Raw genomic sequence first — 16,985 nt, 5'->3', positions numbered from 1 at the left:
ATCGTGTTCCCAGTCGTGAGATTGACAGGTCAGCCTGCCAGCATTGAGGCCCCGCCCATGGACTCACAGGTTCATCACGGGCCCGCGATAGTGAATTTAGCTGAAACGTTTCTGCCAACCTTGTATGAGACGGGGTGTAGTGAGACAAGAGGTAGTGAGGGAGCTGGAACGGACGTAGCAGTAGCCAGGAAAGAATTTGTGCAGATGCAGGAGCGAGACGAGGGGCTGATGGTTTTGGCAGAGACAGCTCTCTCTGACACAGCTTTAACAAGGGAACTAGTAGGCTATTGTGTGGAGGAGGAAGTGCTAAGGAAAAAAGGGAAATCAAGGACAGTATCCGCAGATGAGGAGTGGGGGGTGGTGCAAAAGAGTTATGGGGATGAAGTTTTTAACATGGCCCACGAGGTACCCCCCGGTGGACATTTTGCGGTGCTGGAGGAAACAGTTGGTGGAATCATGAAAGAGATTTATCGGCTGCCCAGGGGGAAGAATGTTATTGATCATGACCGACGGGAACTGAGACGGTCACCGGCTTTTGATATGCTAACAAACCTAGTCGGTGTTAGCGTGGAAATCAATGAAGCTAGGGGCCCCCTAATAAGAGGAAAAAACCATTTTGAAAAGATTAGTATGGGATCGATCAGATGGGAGAAGGCTGTTGTTTTGGCCAGGTCTACTGATAAGGTCTTTCCCTTAATCCCCGAACAAAGCGAATCTTTAGAAGAAGTAATTAAACGACTCGCACCCGTGTGTTTGATTGTCCCGAGGCAATGCAAAGAACTGGGATGTTGGGTGATGTCTGTTACAATAGGTTAGCCTAGTAAACAACACTCATACATAATGAGTAATTCAGTGACTAAAGGGCTGATGAACACAGAGGTGTGTATTGGCAATTTAATACGGCTGTCTGAAGCCAGCTTGATAGTGAACCTTGAAAAAAATGAATTCGGCCACACGAGGGTCACTTACCTGGGAATTGTGGTGACACAGGGGCAGTTGGCAGCGATGCAAGCTACAGTGCAGGCTATCGCTGACCTCCCAATCCCAACAGACAAGAGGGCCCTCAGAAGGCTCTTGGAGATGGTGGGGTACTGCAGGAAGTTTTGCAATAACTCTGCGGTCAATACCCGTCCCCCTCCTACTAAGCCCTTGCGAGAGAAAACTGAGTCGGAATGGGACGACCCTTGTTATTGTAGTCCGGGACAAAGCCAAATGAGAGGTTACATTGATCGCAATTCATCAGTGTTTTTGCCCACTATGAAGTTTGCTGAGTTGGAGCCTGGTCTAAGGGATTATTAATAACACATATAAAAGGAACAGAAAATGTGATGACTGTCTGTCAAGGTGTTGACAGCTTCAAACTCGCTGTGTTAGCCAAATAGCTGATAAAGATGTATATTTGTGTGTGTATCAAATAATGTATTCATGTTTGTAATTTTTACCTCCCGGTAAAAATCCTTAAAGGGGGGAAGTGTGACGAGAATACACATAAAATTAAGATGTTTGCTGGCCTGGGTTAGCATCAGTGACATCAGCAAGTGGTCTGCCACCTGCCCTCAGGGGAGGGAGAGATAAGGAACAATGGAGCAGCGTCTGGAGATGTGTAATGAAGGGACGGGAGAGAGAGCTGTCTGGAGCGGCTCCCCCCTTTGAACCCTGAACTGTTTGAAGTGGTGGACAGGCGATGCCCCAGCAGGGGGATAAAAAGGGACAGGTTCGCTAAGGCAGGACACACACGCCACCCGACGTAACGAGACCCTGGAAGCGGTACGCCTCTCACGAGTCGGTGGGGAGTATCAGACAACGGCCAGGGTGGAAAGGTACGATCAGCGGGAACCCGGTGTGTGTCCGCCCTTGCCTGGGTGCCGGGTTCACTGCAGAGGATCGACCGCATCTGGAGGAGGGGTCACAGTCCGTGACCTCAGGTGACATCACCAAGGACCTGCCCAAAAGCTGCTTGTGAGCCATATCGCCGGTCTGTGAGTGAAGCTGCGTCTGAATGATCAGTTGTTCCTGTTCTCTCTCTCTCTCCCCCCACGTTGTCCATCGCCATGGCAACGATTACTGCGAACTGAACTACTAAACTGGACTGAACTTTGAGTCACTTTGAAATTTGGTCATTTACCCCTAGACAACGATAGAGCTTGATTGATGCTGTTATCTTAATTCTGTGCACATGTGTGTTTATCATCGCTGAACTGTTGCATTTATTATCCTTTTGATTACTGTGTTGCTTGTTTCTTTAATAAAACTTTCTTAGTTCTAGTAATCCAGACTCCAACTGAGTGATCCATTTCTGCTGGTTTGGCAACCCAGTTACAGGGTACGTAACAGGTTCCATTCCACAATGGACATCAACAAATAGATTTTTTTTACTAATGACAGTAGACAACTTCAGTTTCATTTATGGGTACCAGTTTAAGAGTAAACTTCTTAAGAAGTTCAAATTTACACATGCAACTACTGGGCATAAAGTTATGATCCTTTGATTATCAGGGCAGCAGCCTTGCTACTGAACTACCATATTCAGACACCAAACTCAATTTAGTTCTGCTTATTTATCTGTTTTTTTATCAATTACAACTCAGATTTCATAGCAATCAGCATCAGCCACCCCTTACACAAGTTGAACAACCTTTATGAATTATTCATTTTATCAAAGAACTTGAAGATAATCAATTGCACAGCCACCAGGGCAAACATAAACAGATTAAAGAGGCCACTGTTTACCCCTGTTCTCACAAAGAGATGGAAAAAACTCAGCTAACATTTATCTGAACACGGAAGCAGAGCAATGTTTCCACTAATGCTATAGCTGAGAGACAACTACAGGGGGTTTGCTATTTCCTGCTGTCAGTTCACCAAACCTTCACTGCTGCTGGAATAATCATAGTAGTGAAGGCTAGTAACATCTGCCCTCTATGCCAGTCAGTCTTTTTTAGGTCAGGCAACCATAAAATAAACAGTATTGTTGTATATATTAAAGGATGTTTTTGTCAGCACCAAGACTAAGTTTCCAACAGGTGGTCAATATGAAAATCCTACTGTTTTTCATAGTGACTAGTTTCACAAACAAGTTAGATTGGGTTACTAGATGCTGATCAACACCTATAAATATACTAGGGCTTAAACACACAAAGGATTCTACTTCATCAACACAGGTACCTTTAAACAACTATCAGAGCAATCATAAAATTGCTGTAATTGAATCACATCAGTGGGAGTTTGTTTACTTTACAGTGGTGCCTTTCAAAGTGGTTGTTTTTAGAGCTGCAATGAAAATTCTTGAGAACCGTAATGGGAACAGTGCGGGGGAAAAAATCCAGTAGAATCTGTCATCAGGAGCTAATAGTACGCTTTATTTCTCTAATAAATGTACCCTCACATGTAAGATCGCAATCGTTCTTTTACATTACCTATACATTAATTCCAAATCTACCTCTGAAAAATAAGCATCCCTATTCTGTCCCTGAATAGATGGACAACACTGATGCATTCAAGAAAGCAGAACCTCAACCAAAGAACATCTACAGACTGTTTTAGATAAGGAAGTTGAATATTTAACTTCCTCAGAATCAGGTTTGATATCACCAGTATGTCACAAAATCTGTTATCTTTGCAGCAGCAGTACAATGCAATACATAATAATAGAGGAAAATGTGAAATAAAGCAAGTATATATATAAACTAGTTAAATTAAGTAATGCAAAAATAGAAATAAAAAAGTAGCGAGGTAGCATTCATGGGCTCAATGCCCATTCAGAAATTGAATCGCAGAGAGGAAGAAGCTGTTCCGGAATCACAGATTGTGAGCATTATTGTTTCTGTACTTCCTTCCTTATGGCAGCAACAAGAACAAGGGAGGCATGACCTGAATGATGGGGGTCCTTAACAATGGATGCCACCTTTTCGAGGCATTGCTCCTTGAAGATGTCCTGGATACTACGAAGATTAGTGCCCATGATGGAACTAAGTTTACAATTCCCTGAAGTAGCCCCACCCCCACCCCCATCCCCATACCAGACAGTGATGTAGCCAGTTAGAATGCTATCCACGGTACATCTTTAGAAATTTGCAAGTATCTTTGGTGACACACCAAATTTCCTCAAATCCTAATGAAATATAGCCACTGCCATGCCTTTTTTGTAGCTGCATCAATATGTTGGGTCCAGGATAGATCCTCAAAGATATAGACACCCAGGAACTTGAAATTCCTCACTCTCTTGACTTCTGATCCCTCTATGGGGACTGATGTATGTTCCCTCGTCTTAACCTTTCTGAAGACCACAATCAGTTCTTAGAGTCTTACTGATGTTGAGTGCAAGGTTGTTGCTGCGACACCACTCAACTAGCTTATGTATCTTGCTCCTGGTCAACATTTCCTACTTAAAACATCCCCCCCATCCCCCGACCACCATTTGATACAACCATTAAGCCTACAAGAGATTAGAAAATACCAGCAGGTACTCTCTTCATGCCCAAAATGTGGAACACAAATGTACATCTTGCTGTGGTCCCACAGTTTTGGCCTTGATGCAATTCTCATTTTAGAATTTTCAAAATCAGAATAAAGTGAAAAAAGAAAAGGTAAAGCCACGACAGATTTTTTTTACAACATCAGAACATTTTTGCTAAGTTGGCATCTTTAAAACAGGTGACCTTACAATGAGGCAATTCTACATGACAAACATTCAACCATATATGTCAATCAGTGCTTCTGCCAGGAATACATGGATTCAAATGCATCACTTCATCTATAACTAATTATAGAATCCCAAAGTGTATAAAGGTAATCCATACTGGCTCTTCAAAAAAGGACCCTTTGGAGAGTCAACTTTTTATGAATGGATTCTAGATCTTTCATATTAAATTTCTGCTTCTTTCTGTTTGTAAATCAAACTTGCTCTGTACTGTACATGGATCAATTTCTACAGTAAGCATCTAATATATTCACAGGTAAGTTTCTAAAAATTCCAATCCAGATGAATTGTTACACAACAGCTACATTGCCTCTGTGCTACAGGATGTAAACAGCATAGAATTTAACTAATGAACACAAAAGCTGTCCATTAACAGTAATAATCAACTCATTCAATTATTAAAACTTAATAGAATTCCATTTTATTATACGTGTATGGGGTCTGATGACTAGAAAATATAGAGAACACTTTTTATTTATTTGACTGAAATACAAAGTACATTGTCCTGTATTTTTAATAGTTTTTTTCAAAAGCCGAATAAATCTATTACACTCCAGTGAAACATAAGAGGAATTCATATCAAGAATAGAGCCAGAACACAGGAGAAGTAAGAAAGCAATCAACAGAGGTAAGACAGAATCTTATGCACAAAAGAATGTGAAATGTAGTAAGAAGAAGCTGCCCAGGGACCAACTAACTTGAATCCTGATCCAATATGCAGATACAGACAGTGCATGAACTGAAATAACATCAGACAGTTCCTTACATCTATTGGAAAAATCTACAGGGAGAACTATCAAAGGGTTTTCCCTCTTTCCCGTGGCTGCTTTCTCAGATTTTCCCCACAGCCATCTCATATATTCATCCATGTACACTCAGGCAACTCTCCTTTAAATATTAGTGCATTGCAATCTCATTTCTGGCTTTCCCCTGTCATTAATCTCTTTTCTCTCTGAACACTAAAACATTTATTTTAGAATACTTGTATAACCAAGTATACGTAGTAGAACACAACTAGCATTGGACATCTTCAAATCCTTGTGAAATTTCATAACATCAACTCATATAATCAAAGAAATCCCCTGCTGTTTAGCATATATCACCCTCTCTCAGGTGAGGAATCTCCACAAACTGATGTCGTAACAGGCAAAAGGAGGATGGTTGTAATTGACAGAGATGAATAGACTCAGTCCAAGGATGCTCTCACCACCCAGGACATGCTCTCTTCTCACTAATGTCCATCAGGAAGAAGGCACAGGAGCCCAAGGACTCACACTGTCAGGTTCAGGAACAGTTATTACCTCTCAGCTATCAGGCTCTTGAAACAAAAACGATAACTTCACTCACATCACTTGCCCCAATGTTCCCTCACCTATGGACTCACTTTCCAGGACTCTTCATCTCATGTTCTTGTAGTTATTGCTGATTTATTATTGTTTTTATTATTTCTTTCTTTTTGTATTTGCACAGTTAGTTGCCTTTAGCACACCGGTAGGATGCCCAAGTTTCCTTCAGCTCCTCCCACTTTCTCCAGAATCAAGAGGTAGCCATGGGCACCAGCATGGGTCCCAGCTATGCTTGTCATTTTGTAGGTCATGTATGTAACACCCTGGGAAAAGTTTTACTGATAACATAGTAGTTTTTTTTCTGTAGAAGCAATGTTTGGATTATGGTTAGAGATAATGGATGCTTTGAAATGTGAGCCATCCAATCAGGAGAGCGCATTTTTGGGTAGTGTGCCTGACACCGGTGTGAACTGGGGTCCTTTTGTTCAGCGGGAGATGAAGAGAGAAGACATTGGAGAGAACCAGTTGTAGGATTCGACCTGGTGGGGGTCCCTGATTCGATGCAGCAAGGTGCAACAGTCGACTGAGGATCAGTGAATAAGAACATTTGGAAGAGTTGAGCTCCAACTGTTCACATTTGACTGTTCAATTATAATATGTCCTTTTTGTATTTTTCTTTCTTTTCTTTACTAACTCTTTAGTTAAGATTCATAAATATAATTCTTTTAATTGTATGCAGTGTGCTGTCTGTTATTTCTTGGCACTGAGTTGTAACAGGGTAGCAAATTACACAGCATCCACACAATCCAGGGTTTAGGGTGGGAGAGCCATCTCAATCTCAGGGTTTGGCGGGACTGGAGTGTGTATTCCCTGGATTTACACAGCCAAGGGAACCAGTGGGGTTTCATGTAGAACAGTCCATGATCCAAGCCTCCTCTGGTAATGCTTCCCAACTCTTCCTCTGCTACACTGATGGATTCCTATACCCATGCTCAGCTCATCAATTTCATTAACTTTGCCTCTAACTTTCACCCTTCCCTTAAATTTACTTCATTCATTTCTGACATCTCCCTCTCCATTCTCGATCTCACTGTCTCCATCTCTGGAGGCAAACTGTCAACCGACATTTTTCGTAAATTTACCAATTCTTACTGTTATCTTGACTATACCCCTTCGCACCTTAACTCCTATAAAAATGCTATTCCTTTTTCTCAGTTCCTTCGTCTCCACTGCATCTACTCCCAGAATGTGGCTTTCCTTTCAGGACATCAGAGATGTTCTTCTTCTTCACAAAACATAGTTTCTCCTCCTCCACTATTGATGCTGCCCTCACCCACATCTCCTCCATTCCTCAAACATCCGTGCTCACCCCATCTTCCTGCCACCTTAATAGTGATATTCTTCTTAACACCTCATGAGGCTCTGCAGCCAGCACATTATTCTCCACAACTTCTGCCATCTTCAAAGGAATCCTACCACCAAACATATCTTAACCTCCCCCCCCTCCATTTCCTGCAGGGATCACTCTCTCCATGACTCCCTTGAGTATTCGTCCCTCCCAGTAACCTCCCTCCTGGCACTTATCCCTGCAAGTGGCCTAAGTGCTACACCTGCCTAATTACCTTCTTCCTCATCTCTATTCAGGGCCCCAGGCAGTCCTTCCAGGTGAGCGACACTTCATCTACAAATCTGCTGTATTTTCTTTTGTGTCTAATGCTCACGATGCAGCCTCCTCTGCATTGGTGAGGCCCATCATAAATTGGGGGACTGCTTCATTGAGCACCTCTGGTCCATCTGCCAAAAGCAGAAACTCCCGGTGGCCAAACATTTTTATTCCAATTCCCATTCCCGTTCCCATGTTGGTCCATGGCCTTCTCTTGTGCCAAGATGAGACCACCCACAGGGCAGAGGAGCAACACCTTATATTCCATCTAGGTAGCCTTCAACCTGATGGCATGAATACTGATTTCTCCTTCTGGTAAAGAAAATTTTCTCTTCCCCTCCTCTTTTTCTACTCCCCACTCTGGGCTCTTACCTCTTCTCACCCGCTTATCACCTCCTCCTTCCCTTTTCCCTATGGTCCACTCTCCTCTCCTATCAGATTCCTTCCTCCTCAGTCCTTTACCTTTCCTATCCACCTGGCTTCACCTATCACCTTCTAGCTATCCTCCTTCTCCTCCCTCCAACTTTTTATTCTAGCATCTTCCCCCTTCCATTCCTGTCCTGAAGAAATGTCTTGGCCTGAAACATTGACTGCTTATTCATTTCCATAGATGCTGCCTGACCTGATGAGTTCCTCCAGTGCTTTGTTTGTGTGTTGCTTTAGATTTTCAGCATCTGAAGACTTTTTCATGTTTACAAGTTGGTGCGATGTTTCATTAACTCTCTTATGATTATTATTCTATAGATTTATTAAGTCTACCCACAAGAAAATTAATCTCAATGTTGTATATGTTGACATATATGAACTTTGATAATAAATTTACTTAGAACTTTTTTTAATAGATACATTTCAGATCAGCATATGAACATGAATGACTGCTTGCTACTTTCTTGATGATCTTCTTGCCATCATAAAATCAAACCTGAGGATCTTCGCTGCATTAAGAAAGGGAAGTTTGTATAAAGTTAAATTTTGTGTTTACCTTTATTCACAGAAATCCAAGACAGTGAATTTTATTACTTTGTTACACTGGAAAACATAAATTTTGCTTCTTCAATACTTCTGCATGTATCTTATGGATTTTGGGCTGCTGATCATGAAAATCACTATGGAATTTCTCTATCACGCACCATTTTTTAAAAACAATTGTATTTGTTACTTCAATTTATAATTCAAGTCAGATAACTGATGCTAAAATTAAGGAAGGCATTCTTGTTGGTCCACAGATCAAATAGGACATCAATGACAGGCAATTTGAAGAACTTCTAGTGGGACTGGAGAATATCACATGAAAGTCATTCAAGGACGTTGTTGAAAATTTTCTTGGCAACTACAGAGCAGCAAACTATGTGCAGCCGGTTGACAACATACTTCAAGCAGATAAAACCATGAAATGCAACATATCACTATATACTGATTTTCTGTATTGCCATTTAGACTTCATTCATGCAAATCGTGGCACTTTCAGTGACAAGTATGGTGTAAGTTTTCACCAGGTCATTGCGATCATGAAGAAACGGTATCAGGGCAAAAGGAATCCATCAAGGCTGGCTGATTATTGTTGGACTCTTAAACGAGAAGCTTCAGACACCAAGCACAAATGAAAATCATCAAGAAGACATTTTTAGTTTAGTTGAACTATTGCAAAGCATCAGCATGGTAATGCAATTAAACACATTATATTCAATAAAAGTTGATTTCTTGTTTCTTCAAATTCCTACATGATGCAAGTAGTCTGAAATTATATTTGTGTTCAGCTTCAAGCTATCATAAACAAAACAAATTCTGAGGAAGCCACACTTCCGAAAAAAATTGCTGTCCTGTGTTTTTTTTAAACACATCTTAGATTTCTGAGCTGCAATTTGTGAATTTTGTAAGAGCATATTTCCGTACTACACATGGCTATCTAGCCCCCTGGTAAGCCTCAGGCTCGCTCAGCTCGCTTCCGTCGAGAGGAAGCAGACTTCGGCCCCTCCAAACTCTGTAATCGAGTTTATGTAGCTGCTGTGTGATGTACTCCACTACGCTAAATAACAGACAGTACACCATATGTGATTTACAGAATATAATTTATAGATCTGACTGGAACTATGTAATTAATAGAGATACAATATAAAAAGAAAGTAAAAGGTGCCAAACTTATCAGAGTTCAACCACTTCGTGCACAACCGTTGGAGCTCAATTAATGGAGTCTTCTTTCCACCATTCGATCTCCTCCAATCCCCTCGACCCACCACCTGAGACCAACCATGGTGGTCGACCAAAGCACTTCCAGCACGTCCTTCCTCTTCGGTTCTCCTCCCGAAAACCCTGGGCCTCGGACTCCCGCTTGGGATCCGTTCCGTTGTACAGCTTACAGCATTGCGCCTCCTCTCTCTGTCCCCATCGTGCCTTCTGCCCCAAAGCCCGCGAAAACAATAGCTTACAGACACACAAGAAAAAATAATATCTATCCCAATTGGTGAGCAAATGAATACAATTCTCTTTATCAGTAATTATAACCCAAACAAGCTGCTAAACAGAACCACTTTCTCAGCAGTTAATATTACAAAGAAGCCATTTTATTCTAACATAACGAAGAAGCCATTTTTATTAGCAGTAACGTAAAAGATGAAATCCTACAGCTATAACACAGAGATTGTTGCACAGTGCACCATACTGCAGACACCAATGCTCTGTATAACTGAAGCATACCCTCCCATTTTTATATTCCATTGTTCTGGCAATAACCCTTCTGACAGCATTCCTACTTACTTCATAAACATGCATTCTCCAACCACAATCACCATCAGTATACATGCACCACAAGGCTTCGTAACTAGTCCCCGGCTCTACTCACTACATACCTATGACTGAGACTAAGTACAGCTCCAATACCATATTTAGGTTTGCTGACAACATCACTATTGTGGCTGAATCAAAGGTAATGATGAATTGGCATAAAAGAGGGAGTTTGAAAACCTGGTTGATTAGTGCCACAACAACAACCTCTCACAAAATCAGCAAAACCAAAGAGCTGATTATTAACTACAGCAGGAAGAAACTGGAAGTCCATTTCTCATTCGGGGATCAGAGGTGGATAGGGGCGGCAGCTTTAAATTCCTTGGCATTATCATATTGGGGTATGTCCTGGGACTAGCAGTAAGTGCCATTACAAAGGAGACATGACAGTGCCTCTACTTTCTTAGAAGTATATGCAGATTCAGTATATGTGAACTTTGACACACTACTATAGATGCAGAGTAGACAGCATCGTGACTGTTTCAACAAGGCCTGGTATGGAAACACCAATGTCCAGGAATGGAAAAGCCTACAAAAATTGAGAGATACAGCCCAATCTATCCATCACAGGCAAAGCCCTCTTCACCATTTGGAACAGACATGATGGGCTGAAAGACCTAATTCTGATCTTATGTCCTATTGTCCTTGAGTATATCTACAAGAAGCACTGCCACAAGAATGCAGCATCTATCATCAAGGAGCCCCCCACCCCTCCGCTACCATCCAGCCTATGGTCTCCTCTTGCTACTGGCATCAAGGAGCCCCCACCCCTCCGCTACCATCCAGCCTATGGTCTCCTCTCGCTACTGGCATCAAGGAGCCCCCCCCACCCCTCCGCTACCATCCAGCCTATGGTCTCCTCTCGCTACTGGCATCAAGGAGCCCCCCACCCCTCCGCTACCATCCAGCCTATGGTCTCCTCTCGCTACTGGCATCAAGGAGCCCCCCACCCCTCCGCTACCATCCAGCCTATGGTCTCCTCTCGCTACTGGCATCAAGGAGGTCCCATAGCACCAGGTTCAGGAGCAATTATTACCCTTCAACTATCAGATTCCTGAATAAGCCTGAATAACTTCACTCACCACGGCTCTGAAATAATTCCACACCAATGGATTCACTTTCAAGGACTCTACAATTCATGTTTTCAATATTATTTATTTACTATTATTGTATTTGTGTAGATAGTCTTCCTTGATACATCAGTTGTTTGTCAAACTCTGTGTGTAGCTTTTCATTGAGTTTAGTATTTGCTCTAAAGTGAATGAATCTTAGGGTAGTATATGGTGACATATATCTACATTGGTAATATATTTACTTTCAGCTTGAAATTTGTGTCCCTAGCATGTTAAGATGGATTATTGATTTCACAATACATCATTATGATCTTGCACCTTATTATTTACCTACACTGCACATCCTCTGTAACAGTTGCACTTTTTTCTGCATTATGTTATAGTTTACCTTTTATTGCTTCAATGCACTGTTTACTGATTTGATCTGTGTGAAGTATTGTCAGGGCGCTGGAGCAGGGACTGTGCACACGGTGACTGGATAACAAATCCCGAGGTGCAAACAAAAGTTGGCAACAAAGTTCAGGCAGAGATCAAAACATTCAGAGAAATCCAAAATCCAGAATCGGGAAACCAGCAGAGTCAATATTCAGACAGAGTACAGATACAAATGCTGTTAAGGCTCAGGAAAATTCACTGGCACAATCTGGCAACAAACAGGTGAAAACACAGGACTGAAATACACCGAGCAATAAACAGAGAGACAGACGATAGGTGGAGCACAGTGAGACACCGGTGGCAGCAATACAGGTAATAATGAGAAACAGAAGAGAGACAGAGCACTCAGTAATACAGGGGCTGGAGTAGAGCAGGAGTGGGGACAGGAGCACATGGCAATACAAAACCACAGACTGACAGCTAGGGGGAAACACACAAAAAAAGTTCAACTGGAGGTACTGACAAGTATGTAAGACAATCTTTTCTCTGTGGCTTGGTACCTGTGAAAATAATCAACAATTGCAAATGTCCTGAGTACCCCTGCCTTCCAATTCCAGAATTACAGTTATCTTTAGGACATTACATGTGTCATCCATAGTGAAGACTGATACAACAAACCTATTTCACCTACTGTTTTCTATTATTCATCTTCCAGACTCACACTCTCAGACCAATGCTCACATTGTCAATTGTTTTACTTCTTCTCAAGATTTACAAGCTCCCATTGTCAATATTCAGATTTCTGGCTACCTTTGTCTCGTTCTAATTTTCCACCCATTTTAATCTCTTAGTCGTTCTCTGCTGCTTTTATTTTCTGTACAGTTTATTGCACTGCCACCTGCTTTAGCTCATAACTGCTTTCCATTTAAATTTTTCAATTACCGTGCAATTAGGAATATTGTATACCTATTCTGTGAATTTGGAAAGTTCCCCTTAAATGTCTGCATTGCATCTCAATTAACCAGTGTCTTAACCTAAACTGCCAATTTTCTCCAGTTTTTTCTAATGATATAGCCTCATAAATGCTCTTATTTAAACTCAAAATATTAGATTTAGACACATTCTTGTCCTTTTCAAACTAAATGTAAAAATCAATCAGCTTATCTTTATCTTTCCTACAAACTCCTTCATGGTGAGGATTTTAGTTAATCTCATGCCATTTTACAATACTGCTACAAAATTACCTAAATTATTTATGAACTCTTATCCAGGTTATCCTTGCTCTTCAATCTCTTATCAGATTCCCCCTTGTTCAGCTCTTTATCTTTTTTACCAATTGACTTCCCAGCTCTTTACTTCACCCCTCCCGCATTCCCAGTTTCACCTATCACCTATTACCTTGTATTTCTTCCTCTCCTCCTCCCACCTTCTTACTCTGACTCATCTTTTTTCTCCAGTTCTGATGAAGGGTCTCAGCCCGAAACATCAACTGTTTACTCTTTTCCAAAGATGTTCCCTGGCCTGCTGAGTTCCTCTAACATTTGGTGTGTGTTGCTTGGATTTCCAGCATCTGCAGATATTCTCTTGTTTGTCACCAATTGTTATTGGTGCATGTGGAGATCAAAGTTGTTGGTGATTATTGTCTTAACTTTACTTATTTTTCCTTCTGACCTACTGTGGGGTTATTATGCAACACACCCACAAGTGACTTCTAAACTTGACTAGTTTGCATCCCCACCTAAACCACCTCCGTATCCTGGTTTCTTCAATTCAGATTATCCTTCTCTTTTGTGAGGCAGATCCATTCTGCCATCTTCTATAACTTTCCATTCCCCTTAAGAATCATGAGTCCTTCAGTATTCAGGTCCCAATTTTGTCATGCTGCAAACATGTTCTTTTTGTTATGGCCATCAGATCATATTTACTTCTTTCTGTTGTGCTCTCGTTTAATCTGTTTTTTTTTAAGAACAGATGAAATGAAAGCACAAACTCTTTAACCTTTTATTTTATTTTTGTAATTCTTGTAGTCTGGTTGCTGATTTATGCTGAAATATATACACTCGATATCCTTGCTGTCTAAGTCTATTTATCATTTCCCATACTAATGGCTTCCTCTCTCGCATTGTCTTTCCCTTTTACTTTATGAGAGCATCCCAACATTGATCCATTTATTTTTAAATGTTAGATATCCTTTGCAGCCCTAGTTATATGGCTTTCTAGTGTGCTGGCCCCAGTATGATATGGACAACCCCAGTTTTACAGCTTTCACATTCCCTAATACTGGTGTCAATGTTCCATGAACTAAAGCCCATTTCTATACCAGCCTTTTCTCCAAGTTATTCTCCTTTGCCAATTGCATATGGGTCAGGTCACAATGTAGATATTACCTGAGTTAACACTCCTTTTTCTTGGTGTCTAGTTTCTCATAATAACTGTGCAGAGGCTCTTTCTTGGACATGCCTATGAGGTTAGCAGCACATTAATGGATCTCCATGCCCCATACCTAAGCAAATATTTAACAGCTTGGAGTTGGCCATCTGCAGTATCACTCTTTACTGCAGAGAACAGACTTCATCTCCTCCCTATACTGACCTTACTAATACTCATGTATTTCTCTCCTCTTCAATCGCTTCCTCCAATATGGTTTTATGGTCACCCAATTCATCCACCCTGCAGCCATCCAAGCAGCCAACAGAACTTCAACCCTACTGGGACGATTGCAATTGCTGAGGTGCTCAAATCCTATCCTCTTGATTCTCTCACCCATTTCACTTGCAATCAAACCCCTTAGCCATGACCACTAATGAACTCAGAAGACCTATTGAAGTCCATCCAAATATCCAGGTGAATCGTGCCCTTCCAGGTACGTTGCAATCGATTGCAAGGCAAAATTCCTCACACCACAAAGACGTGGTACAGGGCTGTTTGCGCTGGATCACAGAGTCACTTGTAAGCTCCCATATGTCGCAGCTATGATGCATCCTTTATCTTACACTCCTTAATGTGCATTAATTATTTTATATAATTATTTGTTTTCCTTTTCCACATTTGTTATTATTTACCTCCAGTTCTGTACTGTTATAAGCCTTGGGGATGAGAATGGAACCTTAACTATTTACCAAGTACTCACCAAACATTCGGCTTCTTTCGACGACTCATCGCACTTTATTGAGTGGGAAATGTCCGACATTTTTGATTTCTGAAATCTGGTAGCTAGCTTTTTTTTATTCTCCTTTACTTATTTAGTGTCATTTCATACACGCTTGGTTACAGCAGACAGTTCGGCTCATTATAAATTGTGCTGTTCTAAATTGGCTGTTTGTTATGCACTCCAAGCTCCACCTACAACTTTACCGCTGAATCTGTATTACAGCAGTATCTTCCACAAAATGCATTACACGTAACTCCTAGGCTTTGTCTACAGCACTTCTCAAACTACAAGCTGCACCAGAGAAACAGTATAAAGGGCAGAAGGCGTATAAGAACACCAGTAGCGGTAAATCAAATCTCGCAAAATCTCTCCAATTTGGATTACGGCGCTTTTCCTTTACAGTATTCTATACCCAGGAGCTCTCTTCCCAACAGAACAAGTTAGACTTGGACACCTTAAACACGTTGAGCGTGACGGTTCCGAAGACCGCTCACCACCATCTTCAAGGGTAATTGGGGTCGGTTCCGTGTTTCAGCAATGACATCCACAGCCGATAACTGAATGAATAAAACACAAGCCAACGGTCCCCTTTTCCTATCAAATATCATACTTGTACCCCCCCCCCCTTCGGTGTACAGTACTCATTGGGAGGTTTTGAACGCTGTGCTGTCCCGCTCTCGTTGTGCAGGGCTCGCACTGAATTGTCTGCATTCGTGGAAGCGCCGGACTTCTAACGCGAGATGCACCGGCCGCTTGGCTGGATTTAATTCAACTGCCCCGACTTTGCCTACTGTAAAAATATACAGTGATCTCAGCAGAATACAGCTGCGTCAGTCCTCTCCAATCTTTCCCGCTTTTTCCCCCCTCTCCTTTCCGCTTCAGTTTGCTTTTCGACTTGTGTTTGCATGATTGACAGTTGCAATGGAGTTGATGAGGCCCGGTTACTCAGTTCAGAGCTCTCCATTGACTATCGATCTCCATTTAGAAAACTCGAGGCCCCGTTTACCTTGTGCAATCAGCACCTCGTAAAGCCTAAACCATTGTAATATTAACCTTTCCAACTTGCACTAGATCTTTATTCTATTTTCCAGCTACGCTGAAGATGTACACGCATTGATGAAGTGTGCATCCAAGGGGATTTCCCAATACTTCAATGCGTTCTGTGAACTGCTACAGAATCTGATTCAATGTTTCATCCTCCCAATTTATCTAACATACAACGTAACACACACTCACACACACACACACACAGCAATGATAGCTATATTTTACCACAACTTTACGAAGAAACCTCAATACCGAAACTCCACATAACAACTATAAAGCAGAAATATCAATTAGTCTTTGCGTTGATTGGGTGATTCAGTGACTTTCATACAAGCTAAATTATAATTCTTGCAGAAGCGACGTATTAAATAAAGACAGTGCTAGTTTAGATCCTGGATTGCTGGCAACGCACGACGTAAATAAATGCTCATTCTACTCGTGGAAAGCAGCTCCACTACGTTTGCCACCATTAAAAAGACAAACAAAGTGCTTCCTTACCTATGTGAATGATCGAATCACTAGCTACAGTGTCGGCACATAAGATCCAAGCGATGGACACAAACAGCGCGGCGAAAACTTCCATTTCCTTTATACTGTCAATTGAAGACAGCCGATATCCGCAGCATAAAGCACATAACATGAAAGCGAAACCTTGTGATCCAAATGTATTGATCAATTAAAATGTTTTTTTATTGAAACGGCCCCTTTCTTGCTTGACAATCCACTTCTAGAACTTTGCTTGCATTTTTAAAAATAAATAACATGCACATAACGTGTCCTTCGATTTCACTCTTCCAAAGACTGAAAACACCAAGTGGCGATAGGGTAAACCAAACTACAGCTGAAATCTGCGCGATTCGACGAGGGTAGCTTCGTTACTTCCCTGCTCGCCTTTCACGATGTTGCAAAA

The 16,985-nt window shown here is 41.5% G+C and overlaps 1 protein-coding gene across 1 annotated transcript in view; it reads right to left on the bottom strand.

Moving 5' to 3' along the window:
* The window catches only part of LOC134348912 (glutamate receptor ionotropic, delta-2-like), a 595,898-nt gene extending 579,199 nt beyond the window's left edge, over positions 1-16,699 (bottom strand). The window contains exon 1 of the mRNA XM_063052714.1: positions 16,574-16,699. Within this exon, the coding sequence (XP_062908784.1) occupies positions 16,574-16,658 (85 nt within the window). The 5' untranslated portion in view covers positions 16,659-16,699. The remainder of the gene's footprint in view (positions 1-16,573) is intronic.
* Between the last annotated feature and the right edge of the window lie 286 nt (positions 16,700-16,985).

The sequence above is a fragment of the Mobula hypostoma genome, chromosome 7 (genome assembly GCF_963921235.1).
Source record: "Mobula hypostoma chromosome 7, sMobHyp1.1, whole genome shotgun sequence".
Taxonomy (NCBI): Eukaryota; Metazoa; Chordata; class Chondrichthyes; order Myliobatiformes; family Myliobatidae; genus Mobula; species Mobula hypostoma.
Note: the sequence above shows the minus strand (reverse complement) of the source record. Positions and strands in the feature narration are given on the sequence as shown.